The sequence below is a fragment of the Lissotriton helveticus genome, chromosome 3_2 (assembly GCF_964261635.1).
Source record: "Lissotriton helveticus chromosome 3_2, aLisHel1.1, whole genome shotgun sequence".
Lineage (NCBI taxonomy): Eukaryota > Metazoa > Chordata > Amphibia > Caudata > Salamandridae > Lissotriton > Lissotriton helveticus.
The window spans coordinates 398,231,788-398,255,168 of record NC_136062.1 but is presented as its reverse complement, the minus strand read 5'-3'; the positions used below and the strand labels follow the sequence as shown (position 1 = coordinate 398,255,168).

General features: G+C 40.9%; 1 protein-coding gene across 2 annotated transcripts in view; it reads right to left on the bottom strand.

Moving 5' to 3' along the window:
- Positions 1 to 13,877: 13,877 nt before the first annotated feature.
- EHF (ETS homologous factor) overlaps positions 13,878 to 23,381 on the bottom strand; it is a 111,736-nt gene continuing 102,232 nt past the window's right edge. For both annotated transcript variants that reach the window (XM_078684310.1, XM_078684311.1), the window contains one exon: positions 13,878 to 14,500. In XM_078684310.1, the coding sequence (XP_078540436.1) occupies positions 14,401 to 14,500 (100 nt within the window). In that variant the 3' untranslated portion in view covers positions 13,878 to 14,400. The remainder of the gene's footprint in view (positions 14,501 to 23,381) is intronic.

Sequence of the window (23,381 nt, the reverse complement as noted above, 5' to 3'; positions counted from 1 at the left end):
ACCATTTGCTTTATTTTCGGTCACTGTACAATGTAAAAAGAATAGGAGATTGTGGATAGCCCTGTCTTGTACCTCACGAGATGTGGATCTTAACTGATTCTTTGTCCATAATTTGGAGTTATGCTAAAGGATGGTGATATAATGCCTTTTAAAGCCTTCACTATGCCTGACTCAAATCTTTGCACTCAAGGACCCTCCCCTATGCAACTTGATCAAATGCCTTCTTGGCAACAAGTAGGATCATAGCCAAGGGATCGCCTGAAGTTGCACCAATGTCAAATAGAGCAATGGCCCATCTCCTATAGTCTGTCCAGAATAAACCAGTGCTCCCAAGGTGATACTTACCTTTCTATGATCCTCCCCATGTGAGTCACTAAGATCTTTGAGTACAGCTCTGTATGCGAGTTGATCAGGGATATCGGCCAATATGACCCTGGGTTTTTGGAGGCTTTCCCTTTTTTCTAAAAACTATAATATTGGTTCCCTGCCAGGAGCTTGATGTTATTCCTTCCTGTTGAACCCCACAGAGCAGTTCCAATAGATCCTTAGCTAGCTGAAGAAAAAACGTTTTATTAAATTCTAGGGGAATCTGATTTGTGCCTGCCGCTTTCCCTGGGGTCAATGCCTTTAGCACATTACCTACTTCTTCCATAGTAAAAACAGAATCTAATTCTTCCACCTTCCAGAGTCTACGGCATAATTATTGCCGGACTATAAAAATTCCCTTTGTTGCCCTTCAGAGGGATACTCATCCTCTGTATATACCTTTCTATAATATACCTCAAACACCATAATAATGTTTTCGGCATAGTAGCCACTCTCCCATGACTCCCGTCAATTACCTTAATCACCTTCATCACGCTGTCCGCCTCTTGCTGCCGAATACAAAGGGCCAGGAATCTGCCAGCTGACTCGCTACATTCAGCGATTCAGGAAGATTTTCTATTTGTGACAAAGTTGTGGGGTCAGTCGACTCTATACCTTTTTGTGTCACCCACAAATGCCCTTCTTCCCCAATTTTGTATGGGAAGCCTTGGCACAGATGCTCTCTCAGTTCCGTGGCCTCATCAGCATTTATACACCTTCCCTCTGATTCCCCTCTGCCCAAAGGTGCATCCAAGGATTCTGAGGGAGAATCTAATAGTAATCCTCACTGCACCATTCTAGCCAAGGAGACCTTGGATTCCTCTCCTTTCACAGATGTCAATTAAACACTAACTTGTGCTACCTTTTTGTCCCAATCCCCTTCGATTTCCAGTGTTAAGTCGCATTCAGTTGCAACAGTTATGCTGATAGCCGGGAAAATAAAAGGGTTTGATTACAAAAATTAGAATATTCCATAGAGGAGGCCGGTGACATGCATTTTTCAAAGAAAGACTTGACCCCTGAACCTTTACCAAGCAGTGGGTACATTTTTCAAAATAGTGAAATAAATCCGGATATGATCCTGTTTCAGAAGACCACATCAAGATACTGGAGTCATTCTTTTATTGGATCGATTCTCTAAGGGTCAGGCTCCTACTACGTTGACAGGTCAATGGGCTGCAATAAATTTCTGTAGAAGCGCCTCTGGAGGAGCCATCTTACATCGTCCTTTCAGTGAAAAAACTCCTCAAATGTTTTAACTTAAAAAGGCTGAGGGTATCAAATCCAATCTCTTCATAAGATCTTTCACTAGTTTTGCAAGGTCTACAGAAAGCAGCTTTTGAACAAATATATCAAGCTCACATCTCACGGGTTTCTGCATAAACTGCCTTCTTGGTAGAGTTAACATCTACAAGAAGAATGGGGCGTTGATATCCCTGGTAATTTCCTATCCGTAGTTGTAGTTTCTTTAGGGTGAGTCCAAAATCAGACCCTATATTCAAATTAAAGTCCAGTCTCATTTTCAACCAACCCAGAAAAGTTTTCTCCCAGCTACTCTGGACTATGAAACTGTTCTTTCTTCTCTAGATCTCAAAAGAGCTTTGCTGACCTATCTAGAAAGATTAAAGGAATGTAGACGAGCTCAGTCTTTGATCATTTCCTATGGGTCTGCAAACAAAGGCAAGCAGGCACCAATGGTGACTATCAGTAAATGAGTCAAACAGGCCAAACAGGCCATTTCTCAATCCCGTACCGTTATTGGTGAACAGCTGCCAGATTAAGTGGTGGGCGAAATTTGCGAATTCGCGGTACGCAAATTTGTGCGAAAGCGAATTCGTGGTCTGCAAAATCCACAAATTTGTGCAAGCTTGCGGATTATTTTTGAGTGTTCGCTGGGTTTTGATCAGCGCGGCTACCGCGAACTTACCCATGCGGTCGTTTTGGGGAGCGGCCATCTTGTTCGCGGGAGGAAAACTACTTGGCAAACTCAGAATCAAGGTAAGACAACGCAGCGCGCGCAAGATTGTATTTTTGAAGCGCGAACAAGCAAAAAAATCGCAAACTTTTCAGCCCATGCTAATGCCAGATAATGTGTTGGCTAGATCCACGTGGCCTGGCTACTTCTTCGACAGAGGCAGGTTGATCCTCCCTACCGGAAAGATGCAGAGCTGCTACCTAGGCTAACCTTAATACCTTTACGTCAGCATTTTTGTCTGCTCTTGTCTCTGAATGATTCTGTGAATTTTGGAGCATCATTTCTTAAATTAGCAAATAAGTAATTGCAGGATGTAATAATATTTTTTGAGCATCATAAATTGTATCTGCCTTTTTTTTTAGCTTTAGTATATCCTCAAGAATACAGACTAAGATGAAAGGGACAAGATGTAGGTGTTATGAACCCATTGCCTACCACTAATCTTCATTACCCTTAGAATTGTCCTTTTAATCATAGTAAATTCCCCTCCTCTCAGTTCCTGTGATACAATTTATTCCTTCGTAGCGAACAGGAAGTGGCTGAGGAAGGAGGGAGGGATCTGTATGCATCGACTGCGTTTGGTGTACTTCGAGGAAGCTTGGGTAGTTACCCGATGGAAGGCAGGACAGCATCACGAGTATAAGAAATAGCGCCAAATGGTGGATTACACTTCCCATACAATTATGCATAATTACAAGTAATTTTGTACCAAATGCAAGTAATTACGCTAAAGAGAATTACGCCAGTCACTCCCACTCCTATTCTCGAGCTCCATCTCGCTGTGAGCAAATGTGTAGCCAGCATTCTGTGTCAGAGCCATCTAACTGGTTCTCTGTGTGTCTTTGCCGCGGCTCCTCCGCATCTTCTCGTTTTTCTTTTTTGTAATGGGAGTGGTTCAGCCACGGCCGGCAGTGGGAGTAAATCAGGGCGGTGACGTGGAGAGGGGGAGGGGCAGGGTGGGGGGTAGTAATGTATGGATTATGGAGTTTTACAGGTAAGTAAATATTTAAATAAATAAAACGAATTTCGTTGCGCGCGCTGCAGCGCAGTTTGGGATGCAGTGTACTCAACGAAATTCGTTTTATTTATTTAAATGTTTACTTACCAGTAAAACTCATTAATCCATACATTACTACGCCCCTCCCCCTGCCCACATCACCCTCCTGCATTTACTCCCACTGTCGGCCGCGGCTGGAGTGGTTCCCTGCTCCCACTGTACTCTTGTTTACTCTTGTTTGTAGAGTTAAGGGTGCTGTTGGCCTAATTGCCCATGCCTGCAGGGCAATAATGCCTGTTAAATATGTGCTTACCTATTGGGACTCAGGTATATATTTTTTGACAGGTAGTTAACAGTTGTTAGTTCCCATAGATACAGTTAATAATGCTTACATATTTAACACATTCGATATTACGTTTAATAAATATTGGTATAGTCAATTTGTCTGGTCTTCGCAAACTGGTGCAATGGTTACTTTTTTTGTAGTCTACTCCATTAAAAGAAAAAAGAAAACCTGCCACTGTCTAAACATGATGGACATATGCATGTATATAATTTTCATAGAATAGTACATGCACTTAGTAGCAGAAAAGCGTATCTAGAACAGGTATGGAAATACTTTTTTTTTGTTTACAAGCACAGCAGAGGAAAATTAAAATCTAGACATAAAGAAAATGTACTATTGGCTTTTAATTGCTGTAATCTGAAAATATAGTTTAGACGCACACGGTTGTCTTCAAGAAAGGAAAAAGTTAGAGGATCTAAAGAAAACAAAGGATTGACAAGGTATAGCATTGGCCGAAAAGCATGGAACTAAAATGCATTTCTTTTTAGGCAGATGTGCGTATTTGATTAGACAACATGCCATTGTTCACAGCTTAAGAGTGCCAGTGGCTTAATTTGACTCATCCATTACCCACTACTGTTCTATGACGAGCAGAAACAAAATGTGAATGACAGTTTCAAAGACCAATGGGTGAAGTTAGGTCACCCAAAGTGCCGATATATGGACGCAGTTTTCATTTATATATTTCTTATCGGCGCACTTATGTGCAGTCGCAATATTAGAGTGCACATTCAAGCTGATGTGACGGCCCAAAGCCATGTAGCCCCGCCCCCGACAACAGTTCTACAGGAGTAAAATTATGGGGCCAGATGTAGGTAGGCATTTACCGGTCGGTAACGGCCGAATTCGGCCGTTACCGACCGGTAAATGCAATTTGAGATGTAGGGCCCTGTATTTTACAGAATCGGTAAATTTACCGATCGGTAAATTTACAGATTCTGTAAAATACCGAGTCGGTATTTTTACCGATTCGGGAAAATTGATATGTAGGTGGGACTCTTCTGAGTCCCACAAGCATTAAAAAATCGGTATTTTACCATCAAATCCTATTTGATGGTAAAATACCGATTCAGGTGTGCATGCACACCTGTGCCATATGACAGGCAGACCTGCCCTTAGGGCAGGTATGCCTGCCACATGGCACCTGAACCCGTTTTGGGGGTGCTAGAGGGTGTCAAAGTGACACCCCCTGCACCCTTGTGAAATTCGGTATTTACCGATTCGGTAATCATTCCTATGGGCTTCAAAGCCCATAGGAATGAATGGGCATTACCGGTCGGTATTTACCGAATCGGTAAATACCGATTTTTACAGATTCGATAAATGCACATCTGTATTTACCTACATCTCGGTACTTATATTTTACCACTTCTTAAATAACGAATCGGTATGATTCGGTATTTAAGAGGTGGTAAAATAAAATTACCTACATCTGGCCCATGGTTCCTACTTTGAGCTTCCCGACCAGCTCCAACATGTGTTCCTTTTCATGGATATGTAAATTAATTGCAAAGAACACAGCTAAAAACTGAGTGGTAGGCGTAGTTGTGTCTCAAATGTAAGAAACCACTTCTCTTTTTCTCTTTTTTGCTCTTTCCTTTGTTTCTAGCGTGTTCGCAAATTGATGATTTGAATCATGTGGTCGGGTGTTTGTGTAAGCTTAATTAGTGAATTTCAGTATTTTGTCACATTTTGAGCCAGTACTATAAATAATTTTTAAGTAAAATGAATACATTTTCCTAATTTCCAAATCCCACTACATACAGCGTTCAGCTGCGCGCAGCATGGCCTGGGCTGCTGCTGACAAGAACTGCCAACCCCTGCAGCAATAGCTAGGTGCAGGGCAGTGGTTAATTTGTAAAAAATATAAGTGCCAGGGCTCTGGGCAGGGACCAGCTCGCACCAGCCTGTTTCTTCTGCAGCGCTACCTAAAAAAATAGAACCAACTACAAACCATGAAAGTGGGGAGAGGATGTCAGAGCTGGGGAATCAGGTTCAAGTCTCAGCTAGGCTCAACATCCTGTGATTCTGGGCAAATTATTTAATCTCCCAGTACATTAATGTGGCCCTAACTGATACTCATGGAAAGCGCCGGTGTTGATGATTAAGGGCTGTTGCACCGGAAACCACCGGCTCAAATTAAGCACTGGTGCAGGGCCTGGCACCCTCCGCACAACCCACTGCCGTCCGCCAACTCATATGGAACACAGCCTTTATCCAGTGGCCAGGTCCAGCGTCAACTCTCTGCCATCAGCTAACCCCCATGGCGTCTGCAATGGTGATTGTGCACAGGGCCTGGTGTGCTGCCACAATCTCCACCCAACGTGTACCTGATGCACATGGTATTTCAGTATGTGCAGTCGGTGCTTGGCACAGGCCGTGGCCTGCAGCCAACCCCAGTGCTTTACACCCTTCCCTCAGTTAACTCTGACAGGGGCTGGGCCAGTCACTGTGCCCTACCAAATGCCATCAGCCCACGTCAGCGACCTTTAGCGTAAGCAGTGGGGGTTGGGTAGATGCCAGACTTGCAGCAAGGGCCTTTGCCCATCTCTTTGCTGTCATTGAGGAAGAGGTGTGGCGCCGAGGCCAGGGCGACTGACGCTGGAATCTGGGGACCACGGTTCGATCCCCGGCTCCGGCGGCAGGTTTGCCCAGCACCATGTGACTCTGGGCAATAGCTCGCTTAATCTTCCCGACGGCCCCCAGCGCCTAGAGACCCTTACGGGTGATTGTGCGCTTTACAAATGTGGACTTTTACTTTATCAACGGCCTACCTGCAACAGCCTTGCCATGGGCAATTGGGTCTACCACAGTACCAAGCCTGTCGTGAGGTATTGTGCCCTATGCCCTGCCTGTAGCCTCCCCCCAGATTAAATAGCCTTTGGACATGCACAGTCGAGGTTAGATGTAAAATCATTGTATATATTTGTTTTAAATGTATAACAAAATAAAAATGCTACAGCACTATTAGCTTCATTTTGAATATGTAATTAATATAAATAGAAGAAATGGAAAATATTGATATTGTAAAGATTTATGAGAATGAAACACCTACGGTAAATGTTTCTATGTGCTTATTAAAAATTAAAAAGTACAAAAACTGAGATAAAACTAAGGAAAATTAATTTAAATTAATTGTGTAGAAGATTAGCTACATTTAACTTTAAGTAAAAAAAGATTAAGAAAATATGTTAACGTAAAATAAGTTTTTTTTTCTATAATAGTTAAACAAAACAAAGACATATATATTTACAAAATCTGAATAAATGTATTTATTTTAAAATGATTTCACGTGGAGTTCTATTTAAAGTCCTTGATTCCATTATTTTCTATGTGAGGGTGTTGAAGTACCAGTGGTTGGGCATGTGTGTTGCTGGATTAAAACTGGATCTAAGCTGGAGTGCATTTACTACTACTCTGGGTCCTGTTTGGCTGTAGTAACTTTGGAAGTGTGAAATGAAATGAAATGAAATGAAAATGGATTTTATAAAGCGCAAATAGCTGCCCTGGGGCGTCCAAGCGGTAAGAAAGAGGTGCAAACTGTAGGGGCCCAAAAGCCGGGGGGAAAAGGCTCTATTTGTTAAAAAAAAAACATTTTCAATTGTTTACGTAAAAAAAGCAAATTGGGATTAGATCTCAAGTGTGGTTTATGAAAATCTATATAGGGGTGTATCTGTCCCTCCCTAAATTCCTCCTTAGCCCTTCCTAAGCCCCACCCATTTAGTAGTAAGTATTTCCCACTTCCCAGCCACTCCACTTGGTCCTGCTCACAATTACCAAACATTAATTTCTATGTATAAGGATCTTCCCATAGAAATGAGGCGAGAGGTGGAGATTTTCACTCGTTTAGTTGTTAATTGCATTTTAAGATTTCCACTAGTAGGTTTGTGAGTTGCATTTTGCAGTGAATCAGGCCATTTTTGCTGAAAACACCAGGGAAAGAAGCACCAATTTCGGCATGTCACATGCAACACAACTGGGTCACTCTGGCAGGAGGAAAGGAGGCAATCAGTGATGGGAAATTGGAGGTCAGGACGGAATTCCCAGCCAAGACGCCTTCAGCACTGCCGCTGCCACCTTAGAGCACAGACAATGAGAAAGCACTGGTGCAGAGACTGAAAGTGTAAGGCGGGGAGGAAGAAAGAATGTGAAGGGACACATATAGAAATGACAATGCAGAATGATGTAAAGACTAAATCAATCAAAAGAAAGAAGGCATTCAGAAAAAAACTGATGTGGATAAAAGGCCATGTAGAGAGGAACAGATAGGACTAGAGACAAAAACAGAAAGACATGCAATCAATTGAATGTCTAGGAAATAAACAGAGGAACAAACATAGAAAAATAAAGAGCAAGGAAGTTGAAAAAAGAAAGATAAAAGGAAGAGAAATTGAAAGGAAACAACGAGGAAGACAAAGAGAGCGAGAAAAAAGGAAATACACTGCTGTAGAAATACATTGATTATTAACGGCAGAGAGGAAAATAGCGTGAGAAAGAAATAAAGAAGGACAGGGGAGAGATGGAAATCCGAAGCCCAGGTGTGAGGCTCTTTCTTAGACAATACAGAGATCTCCAAGTGAGACACGTGATCTACCTTCTCCTGAGTGCTTGGCAACCAGACTGGAAGTCTGCTCAGTTCTCCTCGAGCACCACAAATCTCAATGGTTAACTCAGAGTTTCCAAGGAATGGAATTCAGAAGGAGAATAAAGGATAATATTTAAGAGATCTGGTCTACCCGGTCCAGCTGTCAAGAAGGAGAAAGGAGCCATTGTTGTAGCAGGAGATTATTATCAGAAGATTAAATATGTACATAACCAGGCACAGTGCTGCACCCATAGAAGAGAGCAGCATGCACTGGGTACAACCACTTTAAGTTTGGCAGACACTGCTGCTAGGTGCTGCTGTCTCTTTAAATAAATAGAATGTGCTTTAGAACTCATTACCTTCTATTATTGAACCAATGGCCGCGGAGAAAGGTACCACATGTATTCTTCAGGGGTCTCTGACCTTTTCTGTTGTGAGAACGACTACTGATCTGGGAAAATTCTTGTGAGCTACTGAAGGCTAAGCAACTTTCATATTGCTACCAGACAACCTCATGCCCAGCTCTATTGGCTATAAGCCTAATGTCCAGAGAGCCTGATACTATGGTTTGAACAAAATACTTTGACTAGGTGCATTATGACAGAGCTGCCATGTGTGTCAGTGAGAACGTGGTCTTTTGGGATATATGAACATAAGTGCGTATGAAAGAGATATATGTGTATGGGTGACTGACGGCCTGTGTCATATGTACTTTTAGCACAGGACATACCTTTCTCTATTTGTATGCTATTACATGTATAATGCAAACATGCAACCATTTTTTTTTAAATTGGAGAAATTTCAAGTGTAGAAAATATATCAGCAAAAATGTTTATTAAATGGAGCATTTTTTTGTGCACCTAAAATTTTTCCTACTTAAAATAATGGCTGTATTTTTCAGTTACACATATGGCAACATGTCTACCAGCCACTGGGAGCTAGATGCCTGCTGTGTGTAAAGGCAACATTTTGAAATAGGAGAACATTACACTCAAGAGTTAACTTTATGTTGATATAGATTCCACAAAACTCATCATTTAAATTTTCTCTCATTTCCAAGTGTCGCATTCACCAAAACCAGGCATCTTGCGTCCATTGGCCTATAGACACGGTACCATATTCATAACAGAGAAAATGCAGCCATTTGTTTTAATGGAAGGAATTTATAGTAAAGAAACATGCTTCCTTAATGCATATTAGAGTCTGAAGCACACAGAGAAGGCAGTCATTTGCAATTTTGTTGAGAACTAATAAACATATTTTTTCCAAATGTGATCAAATGCATTGGTTTCTCACAATACTGTATTAATTCTCAGGACCCAATTCACAAAAGTAATCTGAGGCAAAATCCTAACTTTAGAACTTTCGGTATTCATAAAAGGCATTTAGTAGTAGTAAAGTTTGTTTTCCTAACTTTACTACTACTAAATGCCTTTTGTTAGTACCGAAAGTCGTAAAGTTAGGATTTTGTCTCAGATTACTTTTGTGAATCGGGCCCTCAGTGTTTAAACATACAACAAAAGACGTTCATCATATTTTTGTAGTTTCTACATTAAAACACTTGATGTAACAAACTGAAAGAGATAGATTTTTTGAGCAGGAAACTGCACAGTCAATACGTGTTTCGTCTGATAGGACTTTCTCAGGGACATTATAATGTGGCACAATGGTGACCATATAGATGATATAGCAACTTGACAAGTAAATTAGTGAATAGTATAGGATAAAGTCAATAAAGGTAATAGCTCGCCAGTTTGATATATTAATCCATCAGTCCAGAGTAAGGAAGTAACACAATAAGGGACTGAGTCTTCAAGCGTACATGTGTACCCCCTTGATAATGGGTATGTTTGTGACATATATTACCGGAGTTTGAGTGTAGTAAGCAAGACATAACTCGCTTAATTGAAAGTGGAGAAATACTTTATAACTAAATGTTTAAGAGAAATCTTCAATTTAAATTACTCCCAATTAAAAAATGACTGTATTTTCCAGTTATACATATGGCACAATATCTACTGGCCCCTGGGAGCAAGAGGCCTGCTGTTTGACACTTTGAAGTGGAAGAAAATTAAAATGAAGAGCCAACTTAATCAATTAGGCAACTTTTCATTTTAATTCCTTCCATTTAAAAGCTTTCAGAAACCTCATTTTGTTCTCATCTCCAATATTGAGTTGACAAGGACTTTTATTTAAGAGTCAAATACCTCAGTGCTTCAGTTCTTCACATCTGTCCAGCCTGGTTCAAATCTGACAAAGCAACTGCACATTATCAGGCCCAGCTTTTTGCAGTCTTTGTCCCTTAAAATGATTCCTTTTTTTTGGACCCAGCTAGAAGTGAATGTAAGAGAGCCCTCTCACAGCCTGCAGGTTCATTTTCCAAATGGTATGCATACAGTGTGTAGGCACTGCTGAATTATGTCCCTGGTGTCTGAAAATTACATCAGGACGAATTCAGCATGCATACCCAGAAACAGCTGCTGAAACCGGGATCTGGTGGGCTTTCCCGTGCTTTCAAGCACTGCTCGCCACCACAAACAGAGGTAATACCTCCTTCCTAAACAGAGCACAGACAGGCGTGTGTTATACCTAAGATGCGGTACAGCTCAACAAATGGTAAGGAACTACATTGTGTGTTGAGGTGTGAGGTAAATCCCCCCAGACCGGTCTAGGGTTCATCCTCTGCACAAGGGTGATGACTGTCTCTTGTCACTCATGATAGGTTGTCGTCGCTCCAGGACAATCCTGTAGGCAGCACCTAGTGTCACTCCTGACCCTTGTGAGGCCACTTCTCAACTAACTGCAAAGTTCCATTCACTGCATATATTAAAGCACATGTGAAGGCAACGAATCAGGAAACAGCAGACCTAATACATTATCTCAGAATCAATCATCTCCACCGACATTATCTCTTCTTCCTAGGAGACTAGAAGCTTGGCAGAATTTTTTATCTGGACATTTATGCGTGAATCATGTATCTACCTTTGTCGGCATCTGATAATGGTGCCTTGTACTATGCCGGACAATGTACCTGCTGCAGTCACACAGCTCCGTGGAAACCCCATTCACACGCTCACCACAGAGAAAGTGGCCATACAACTGTAGTGCAGAAAGTCATATACCAAGATTATTAAAGAGCTGAAAACCTGTAGCTTACCTATAGAATGTTATAAATTAGCTCAAACATCTATCTCTATTGATAGTCCCATTTCCACATTTCTATTGAAACAAAAAAAAACCTGTGCAAATGTATACACTTTCTGTGCATAGGAGTACAATTCATCTCTTTGAGGTGCCCAATTCCTTGTTTCCTTATTTAAGATTGTTTGAAACTTATTTCACAAAAAGCAAAGCCACCCCACACGTGTCTCTACCATTTATTACCTGTAAGGTCTGGAGCAGCAAGTTTGTGATGCAGAACATCACATTCACTTGGCTTGGTGTGCAATGTTGGTAGTCCAGACCAGCCACACTGATGAATAGCCAGAAGTGCTGAGGCTATTCAGTAACAGGTACACATGTATCCACTGAGCTCCTGAAAGGTATCCAAGTTCAGTGGACAATCAGTCCCTACAGCAGGAGTGACACCCGAGCAAATTTTTTGACATAGGTCAGAATGATCAGGTGAGGTTTTCAAGTCCCTATTAGCAAATCAGCTTCCTTTTAGGTTTCACTTGTGTAATGCTAGTGAAATCTATTGTTTTTGATATAAACTTAGAAGGGGCTCACATCCCACCCCCTCTGTTTCTTGGATTTTTATTAGTTCATGTGCTCTTGACTTACTTTTACTCCAATTCTATTGGCTGTAGCATATTTTCCTGCATTTACCAATGCTTGTTCCTCCTCTGCTTCTCTTATCAGTTTCCCGTAGCCAAAATACTGTTAACATCCACTTTGGTTGAACTTTTTTTTAATAAAGTTTTGCCTCTTTCTGCTTTTTTGTTTTGTAGCAGAATTATATAAGGCAACTTATCCGGAGAGAGTAAGTGATTTGCCCTGAAATACAGGATGTTACACTGCTGAGACTCGAACCGGGATCCCAGCTCTAAGGTCAGCAGCTCTGCTCACTTCCCACCTCCTGTTTATTCCTGTGATGCTTGTCAGGGAGCACTTCCCTTCTTCCAGGACTCTGACCAGGTTATTATTCATCACATAGGCGAAACCGATGCATTGTCAATGCTTGTTAGGTCTGTGAAAAGTGTTAACCCATATTCCCCTATGATGCCTGGATAGATGGTATTCCACATCACTATCCTTTTCTTCAAAGCTGTCTAAGCTGACAAGAAACATACTCATTGCATTTGCCGGATAATGTGGTTGTCCAGTCCATAGTCAGCTGCCATCTCAAGGTCTCCAGGTTGAGGCATACATCTGCTGGATGGAGAACCTCCTAGGTAAGAGGCATGGATTTATTCAACACACTCCATCACAGAGTATGGACTGAACCAGACCACTTATGGATAGAACATTCTACGAGTGGTCTCACACATCCGGTGTTGTCCTCCAGGGTTGGTGGTTGTGGTGAGCACTGATACAGACTAATACTGATTATAAGGAGCACAACAAATACTTCATTCATTTATCCACCAGCCATGTGGTACCCTCAATTAAGTTGCACAATGACTAACAAAAGGGATATTAGTCAGATGGTTTGAATCCAATCCAAGTCACATTCGCCCTGGTAGAATTCTGCCCATAAACTCCTCATATTAAAAGTAAACTCCATTTCTGTCTCTTTTGGTCTCCAGTTTGTGTCCTGCTAGCTTGAGAAATGTCATTCATGATCTAATTTGTTGCAATGTTATTTCATTATAATGGTTCTAAAAATCCAGTGCCTCATCCAGGCCGCCTTTACTGAGTTGGCAAAAAAAAAAAACGACATTTAAGCAGACCAATGACATCGAGCCAACAGACCTGATTCAGGTGGAAGCGTCAATACTTCAAGCAATAACAGCCCCACCACATAAAACTTCTTTGGTCTGGAATTCCAGGGTATTCTATAAGACTAATCAACCAACTCAGAAATTAGACTGTAGTGGCTAGTGAACAGTGTGAGACTGCCAGTTATATGTGTCTTTTCACAGAGCTCTATTATATGGCGACATTCTGAATACACACTGAAAATCATTGTGTTCTTTTTGTACATTCAGTGGCTTCTATCTGCACCCTTCCCATAATTCCTCTGTGCGTGATGTTGTGACTGCCCTGTGCAAAGCCCCTTCAATCGGTGGTGCCACAGACAAAATTCAGTTTATGTAAAATCTGACCCTTATGAAAAGGAAACTTATGAAATCTACAGCTGTTTTTACTGCCAACATGGCGCGCAGTGATGACACATTTTATAAGCTATGTTAGCACACTAGTGTTTTACTAGACCTATTTCAATACGCATCAATTGTCTTCCATGGATTTCCTGTAGGTATTCAAGTGAACCATAAGGAAGACAACAGAAACATACCATAGACTGGAATACACTGCGACCGTGTGCACAGTGGAATAGACAAGTGGGTCTGGACAAAGTCTGCGTTTGTTGAAAGAACTGAATAATAATAAATGTACAATTAAACTACTACATTTCATTCAGATAACAAACAGTAATTAATCTGAATTTCAGTTGAATATCATCATATAATTTAATACAAGTCTTCATTTTTATAATTCATGGTCACACAGAAATTTTAAACACAATCCAGTTTCTCCGCAGCCTTTGGCTGAGCTGTCTTCATGTTCTTTATATACAAAATAACATATTACCGAAAAGTATTTTATGTACAAAAATATCAACAATGCACTAGTCTAAATCCGTTTGCTTACAAAACAAAGAAGGCCTTGCTGAGTCCAATTCTTCGTAGTGATCACATCATAACGCCAAATCTCAGTATCGGTTTCCCACTTCCACAAGAAGGAACACCAAAAATAAAAGCAAACATTTAAAAATTTACATCATCATAATTCACAGAAAACTGTGTACGTTTTTTCCCCATATAGGACATACTTAGCATGACAAAATAAGTTTAGCATCAACTAGAGTGTACCTCCATCCCGTCCTTGTAGATAGACCTTTTTTATTTAAATAAAAGAACATTGTCTCTGACTTATTTAATGCTGATGCTTTGGATGTCTCAACATCCTTAGTTTTCATTTTCTTTCCATCCACGAGCGTTCTTCCCGAATTTGTAGACTAATCTCCGCCCATCAACGCGTTCCAGTATTTCCCGCTTGTAGTAGTACCTGTGTAAAGGACAATTAAAGTCCACATATTAATACATTTTATAGGGGGAAAAGTATGTCTTTTGTGATGATAGACAGGCATCTTTAAACATGGATCTACAGATGGGGATTTGAAACCCTAATTTCCAATTCAACAAACTTTTGCATAGCTTTTCCAATTGACCCAAGACGATCAGACGATTTGCAGGATCAAGATTCTCGATCGCGCCTTCAGTGATGAGACCCTGCCTTCTAAGCATGATCTTTCAGTCACACTAAGATTATTTATTTATTTATTTTTTATTTATAATTTGTCAACAGTTACAGTTCATAACAGTCCTTGCATACTAGGAATAAAGAGAGGGCAGCAACATCATTAGAACTACGCATTATCTTCATGCATCGTATACATCAACCAGAGGGTGTTGCCAGCCAAACAAAGCATATAGCGGTCGTGTGTCCATGGAGTAAACAAAGGTCGCATGAATCTCATGCTAAGTATAAAGCGTTCTGCGTTAAAGAAAAAAAAGAAAATAACCGAGAGGTAGAGAAAAAAAAATGGGGAGGAAGGAGAAGGATTGTGGGGGAAGAGTAAGAAGAGGGGAATATCTCTGGCCACTAGTTGGACAGCGCACCCGGATAGTCGGACGTCGAATGAGGGTGTTCTTCTTGGGTCTACTGGCCCGTATTGATAGGAGCCCCGCCTGGTCAGGCAGAAAAGCAGCAAGGTAACTATGCAGCGGTTCCCAAATGTTCTTAGGGCACGACTGCAAGGGCATACGCTCCCAGAATCCCGCCAGCTGGTTATGACAGAAGACAGCGTCTTTAAGCCAGTCAGCCCTCTGTGGCTTCCGCTTGCGTCCCCAACAGATTGCGACCCGCCTCTTCTGCAAGCAGAAGTAGAATGGCCACCAGCTTCCAGTTTTTAAAGGGTACATTGGGCACATAGCCAAGCAGGGCTACCAGTGGGGATCGCTCGCATGCATACCCCGTTATCGCTAGCAGTACATTGTAGATGTACCCCCAGGATTCTATGATGGCAGAACATTCCCATGCTGGTGCAAAAAGGAAGCATCCGGCGCTCTGCAACGCACACAGCATGCATCATCACTCAAACCCGCTTTATGCAACCAGCCGGGGTCCTATATTGCCTGTGGAGGAATTTGAAATGAATCAGGAGTAATCTGTAATTAGGCGATAGCTCCCTATCCTGCGCGCAGCAGTTTTCCCACACTCCCTTACTAAAGGGGGCTCCCGGGCTGTCCTCCCATTTGCGTCGTGCCGACGGGGGGTATTTCCGCGTACAAGCGGGTGATGAGTTATGAGGGGACAGGTTAGTCAGAAATTCCTCCAGGATGGGCAGTGTCGGAGGTGCTATCGGGAAAGATTCGTAGGCCGTATGCAACGCAGCGGCCTTAACGAATCGCAAACGGACATTTTGCATCTTTTGGGATGTATGTGAAATTAGCAAAATAAGGAATCGCAAAAATTTGCAATTCCTTATTTTGCTTAAGCATTTAAGGAATCGCAATTTTGCGATTCCTTAAATGCCATGTATGAAGCTTTTTTAAATTGCGAATTCAGGTTAAGGAATCGCAAATTAACACCAATTTGAGGTTCGTGTTAATTTGCGAAATCCTTTCAAAACCCAAAATTTGGCAATTTTGAGGGTGGCATGTGACAAACATACATGCCCATAGGGCATGTATGTGCGCCATATGCACACACATGTAAGTTTCAGGGGTGCAGCAGGGTGTCCATGAGACACCCCTGCACCCTTGAAATAATTCTCAAATTGCGATTAGCAAATTGCGAATTCGCAATTTGAGAATTACTTCACAATCATTCCTATGGGCCTCCTGGCCCATAGGAATGCATGGGAAATTATTCCTTATTTGCGTATTCACAAAATGCAAATTCACAAATAAAGAATAATGAGGAATCGCTAAAAAAAAGCGATTTTTTTACATACATTCCATTTTGCGAATTCTAAATAGCGATTCGCTAAAAATCGCTATTTAAGATTCGTAAAATGGAATCTTGATACATCTAGGCCATATTTTTTTTTTTTTAAAAGCAAACTGCATTATACTTGGATGACATAAGAGTTATAAAAGATAATACAAGGCAAAATTCTGTACTCAACAAGTAAACAAAATTGGTCTTTTCTAAAAACACTAAGAAATGTTTAATAGGGGTACAAACTCTAGTTGAAAACTCAGTTGAGTCATCACTATGATGAAACAGCGATGCTTTTACGTATGTTAATTGCATTAATAATAAAAAATGCCACATTGAGACAAACGCTGGAATCATTTAATTTGGACAAGTGTTTTAGGGCTGCAATTAGCGATCCATTACCATACGCAAGCAGAAGTGGTTTTAGGTTATAACTTCTAAGACCAGAATAAAAACCACAAAACAACATAAAGTGCACAGTGCTTTGCTTACTCTGTCATTCACATGGACAACGAGTCGAATCCGAGGACACATTTTCATATTGTGTAAGGCAACAAGGTGGTGGGCAATTCCCAATCTGAGTCTAATTAGTACAACACGATGCATAAGATTAGGAAAATAAATTAAATAGTCTTGACAGCCCAACATCACAGTAAGTGTCAGATAGAACCTGACAGCTGGTGTCCTTATCTCGCAATCCAGTCGGACTTCCCTCTTAAAATTCATAAAAATTTCACTAGTAAACTGCTTACTAAGTGATGAGACGTGCAGAGGGTTAGACTGGATTGACACCTGAAATAGTTTATTGTACATAAAATCAATGTGGTGTAACCAAGGGATCGCCAATACGTTGTCTAAAGGAAAATAATCTAAAATAATGGACTTTGTAAAACTAGTTTCCTCTTTGATCCATATGGAACACCAGAGCAGTACAGGGCGCAGTGCAACTCTCTCTGGAAGTTGTTAGAGCCCTACTTCTCTGTGAATGATCTAGGAGGAAGCGCCAGTAGGCAGACAAAGCAGGCGTTTGAGGAAACCATTTTCCTCAATCTGAAGCGCTTTACTGTTGTGGTAGCCCCACACACCAGCCCCATATGTGGCAATAGACAAAACCCTTGACTTATACATTGATGTTATCTCCCTAACTGGCCTGGAGCACAGCTTGGAAGAAAATATAAAGACTCCATGAGTGTTTCTGTTCATTTTGCTCCTAAAGTTAGTAATTTCATGGGACCATGAACCTTTACTCGAGAAGGTAATACCCAGGTAGCAAAAGGTATCAACAGAGGCTACTGGCAACTTATCCATAAAGAATGTTCTACAATGCTTTTCCCTTAACCCACAGGTCATTGTATAAGTTTTACTTTTGTTAATAAAATTTTTCTAGTAGCAATAAAATCCCCAAAGGTATCTAATAAATGTTGCAGCCCCACCGGAGTCCCGGCCAGCAGAATAGCATAATCTGCATACAAGAACTGTGCAGCATCCTTTAGTTCTTGGGTGGAATCTTGAAGACTGAATGTGCGGTTCAGATTTCACAGAAGCACGGTTAGCTCAGGCTTGTTGTAGCAGCTTAATTGCTTATCTCCTGTATACAATAACTTATAGAAACATGCCAGAGTATCCTGTTATCTAAACAAAGCAAAAGAACGGTAGATAGAAGGTTATACGCTTGCACTCAATTGTCATAAGTAATTATGGAACTTTATGAGGCTGCTACTAGGGATAGAGATGACGTCTATCAAACCGTCACCGTTAGAGGTAGAAATCCACATCCACAAAAATATACACGTTGTATCCCGAGCAGATTAGAACAATCGTATTGTGCAAATTATGAGTCCAGATGAAACATTACAATCCAGATAAGTGTTAATCTTCTTCTTTAATGTTCAAAACAGCATCCTTTTGAGTTCTAGGCTAGAACTCAAAAGGATGCTGTTTTGAACATTAAAGAAGAAGATTAACACTTAACTGGATTGTAATGTTTCATCTGGACTCATAATTTGCACAATACGATTGTTCTAATCTGCTCGGGATACAACGTGTATATCCTGTTATCTATTTCTGAGGATTTCTCACACGGTGTCGGACACCCAGCGACTTTTGGGGCATCAGCAGGCACATATTGTAAAGTCGGGTCCACCCCACTTATAAATAAAGGAAATAACAAGGAGGCTAGTCCACAGCTATGCCGAATGCCATGTTTAACTGTAAAGTTGGTGATACATTTATCCCATGGGCCATAACGTATTTTACTCGCCAAATTATCACAAAGTCTAATCAGAAAGCAGATGATTGGTAAAGGTGCCCCCATAGCGAGCAAAGTGGTCCAGAGAATTGAATGGTCAACTGCGTTAAAAGCACTGCTCAAGTCAGCAAAGCAGAGGTATAATATTCCACCTTTGGCACTTGTATACTTCCTTTAAGTAAATCTAGATTCAAATATTGCTCAAGGGTCCCCACACTTTATCTGAAACCAAACTGTGACGGTGAAAGTATTGAGAAATCGCTAGCCATGCATAGAACCACAGGCCCTTTAGTAGTGAGAAGAGCCACAATCCCAGAAATGTTCCTAGACATGATCATGGCTTCCGATGATGAAGGTGTCTTAGCCCCGCATTCAGACTCATCAAAGATCTAAACTGCTTTTTGGAACACTATGTGCTTTTACTGAACATTACTATCACAATATGTTACAGTATGTTTGAGTAAATACCAAATAATTAATTTGTAAATAGTCTGGCGCCCGACTACTACTTCCATATTTAATTATGGGGTGTTTACTAATCCAGCTCTGCAGCTACTAAAAGGTCAGACATAAGAGGGATTAGCTACTAATCTCATCTAAATTAAATATTCATGTGGCCTTTATTAATTGTCATTCTCCAAATATACTTGAATTTAGAATCCAAAATAGAGATTAAGGTGAGTTAGTTACAGGTTGTATTTCCACCATGCCTATTAATGCACACACCATCACGTAAAACAATGAGCATGCCATTTCCGTAATAAATAAAACTTAACATTCCCAAATTATTACTTTGTTTTAGGAATGATTGGAAAGATTAAGGGGCTTATTTATGAGAACCCTGCATCACCTTTACAATTTGCACCACGTAAAATAGTACATGCATGACACAGGGCTCTTATTTCAATTTATGAAGCCACACAAAACCACCCTGCGTGGCTTTGAGTGGCGTCATAAATCATGAGTAAGGCATTGCCTTACTCTGCGTCCGGGATACATTCCATGGGCGTTGCTGGGGGTTCTCCCATGCAACACCCATGGAATTTGACGCTGCCCCAGATTTACAAAGTGATGTAAACGTGGGTAAGTGACAAATGTGGTCACCTCTGAGGTGAGGCGTAAGGTGGAGGAAAATCTTTATTTTTCCTCATTTCTTCATCTTTCCATGTGCACTGTATTCTGCAGCATACATAGAGAGAGGGAAATACCTCTTATAATTTCTTTTTGTGTAGGTGGGTGCCCCTTTCTGCACAAAAACAATTGTGCATGCATCAGAGGTACCCTCGTACCATAGTGCAAGTGTGCCTATGTTGGCGCTAGGCTGCCACAATGGTGCCAGTACAAAGGGAAAGGGCAGGAATTCACCATATTGCTTAAAAACAGTGCATTCTTACCCTTCCACGTTGGCGTAGGGCAGTGCAGTGTGGTGCCTTGCTACGCTGCCCTAAGCCAAAATGCCTTAAATGAGGGCCCAAATCTCTAAGACTATTTCTTATGTAATAATCAAAATTGTAAACTGGGTTACTGAACATCTCAACACACTCATTACCTCAGGTTAAAATTTACAGCAGAGGAACAAGCTGTCACATTAATTTATCAAGTTGCAACTAAGGCACCTTTGTGGTATGGTGGTATGGTACAGAATGTACGGTACTAAATCTAGTACTAAATTATGTGACAAGATAATTGACAAGTAGGGATCATATCCAATATAAAGAAATATTGCAAAGGACAATGATTCAATGCAGAAATATATAGCTGTACTTGTTGCACCGACTTAATGTTGCGTGAGTGAGAAGAGGTTCTTTACAGGTGGAAGAAGCTGACTGATGTTGATGCTGTGCACAAGAATCCTTAGCGAGAGAGTGATAGAGACTGGCGTGTTTTGCCTTGTAAACAATGTGTTGTGCAGGCTTTATATACTCTGATAACGGCCTTTTACATGATGTGTTCACATGATTGACTTAGGTTTAGCAGATACCTAAATGGACTATTATAGGTAAGAATTCCCATGACTATATAGAAAATAATGAAGTTAGGGACTTGAAGTAATACCCTATAGCAAATAAACAAGGGTATATATTTTTTAAGAGTTCATATTTATCTTCAATATAAAAAAAATGAACATTTTATTTTATTTCTCACATTAAAATATTATTTTAAAAAGGATTAAAAAGGTAAACTAATTCAAATTGATTACACAAATAATTGTTTATAAAATTTAGTAATTAATAATAAAATATAAAAATAATAATATAACTCAAATACACGTGTGCCTGGTTAGTAATGTTTCATTCCGAACATAGATTTCCTCCGAGTACGTTTGTATAGATTCCTAGGACTCCTTCTGTTTGTTTTCCTCAAGTGTAAAACACATTAGACGACAACAGCTGAATTCAATGTAAATGCAAAAACGATTTTTGGTCGGCCTTTACAAAACCGGATTCTAGAACTTTAATCATTTAACAGAGCCAAGGGACTACAGTTCACTCTTGCTTTCTAAAAAGGAATATGCTTACATACATAGCACTGATCGTTTGCTTGTTTTGCTGTGGTATGTTTGTATTTAGTTTAAAGCCTATTTGCAATGGAATTACGCAGTAATATTATGGGTGACGTGGATGCTTCAAAAAATAATTCAGAGTGGCCGCCTCAGATGCTTGGGCATCCACGGTGGCCATTTTGAATGAATTTTCTTAAAGCACTACAAGATGGCCGCTGGCTGTTACGGGGGGACTCAGAGCACAAGGGGGGAAACATGAACGGAAGAGTGGAATTTAATAAAGTAGCGGGGAGAGATAGATAGAGAAATTAGACCCTTCATCGCACTGTATTGCAGCGGAAAGATGCACGCCATCCAAATAAAACACAGTGAGCTGCAAATGTATATGGGGGGTTTGGGGGGTGTGGGAAGATACACGTTACTATAGAGGAAAAACAAGAAACTGGTAGCAAGGAAATGAGATACAAAAGAAAAACATCTAACCATGAGTAAGGGAAAGACCTAAAACCCTATAACTCTATATTGTATAACAGTAGACAAGATCTAGGTAATCAACAGAGGAACAGCTATTGGAAGTGAAAATGAAACCGCTTGAACCCCATTAACCCTTTTCATGCTGGTGACGGAACCACTACGTCACCAGCCTCGGACGGGCTGTGCTAATGACGGAGTGGTTCCGTCACAGCCCGGCCGCCACGCCTGCGCGGCAGCGCTTTCGCGCCTGCGCTGAGAGTTCCATTGAGCAGGCGGGGCCGTGACGGAACCACTCTGTCACAAGCACAGCGTGCCCGAGGCTCGTGACGGAGTGGTTCTCTCACGAGCATGGCGGCGCCGCGCGGCCCCCCTCCCCCCTAGTGCTGCGGCAGAATTACTGCCGCAGCTAAGGGGTTAAGCAATAGGAAAGAAACAGAATTCCCAACACCAGACACATCAAAACTTCTGCTGTTAGAGAAGTCAGTTTCAGAGATATACCATGAGAAAACGAATATTGCGTTTGTGGATAAAATCACCTTGGAAAGGTCATTATAAACGTACCCACTTCAGCACTTCCCTCATACCTTTGATACCTCAAATTGAATTTCCTACAGGGATCAAATGAAGAAGAAGGACGTCGAGATGCTTGTCTGAAATAGTCCACCATGGGTTAAAACAAGTGTGAGCTTTAGCTAATTTTTTTGTTTCATTTAGACAACTCTCGTAATTTCTAAAATAGTCTACCTGTAACACCGAGACCTTCAAAAGTAGCATTTACCACCAATGCAGCATACACCAAGGTCGTGATTGCCTATCTAATGTACACGTGACCAATAATGTAAACGATATGCCTACTGTAACTCCAACGGCATATAATGACACCAGTATTGCCTTCACTATATTTGTACTGTACATTAAAAAAATTCTAATAAAATCATTTGAAATAATTTTTTTTTTTAAATTCATAAATATTCCTCCAACTTTGTAGCATAGATCATTGAATTTTCTAGAAAGATGAAGGACCAGGTATCAGTTTCCGCTATGAGTACGCTTTTCCCTGATAAGTCCATATTCGGCTGGCTTCTTTTTTAAAGGTTTAAAATTCATTCTTAACTTTAGTGTATTTAATATTTATAAATTATGGCTAGCAACACATCTTCAAAGTAGGTCTGCCCTTTTGAAGTTCAAATGGTACAATCAAATATAACAGTATATGTAGCATGGCCTACTCTAATTATCATGCAGTGCAACAAGTTCCCTTGCTGCACTGCAAGAAAAGGAAAGGGCATGAATGCGCTACCCTTAACAATATACAGCGCATTCCTGTCATTTCCCACCTTTGGTGCACAACGCGCTACCCAGCGCCATCGCAGGCACCCTCGCACCATATTGAAAGGGTGCCCACATAGTAAGCAGGATTGTTTTTGTGCTATCTTGAATGGCATTTTCCTCTTTCTATGTGTGCTGCAGGATACAGAATAAATAGAAAGAGGAAATAATGAGAAGAAATAATGATATTTCTCCTCATTACACCTCACCTGGGGAGGCATAGCATTTTGACGCGTTCCCAAGTTTACCAGTGTAGAAAAGTGTGTGACTGCGCCACGCTACACCCATGGAACGCGACGCAGCAATTTGCACTGTGTTGCGTTACTCTGGATTTATCAAGTCATGTGTGGCTTGATAAAACCGACTTAGGCTTTGCCTCGCCCTTGCAC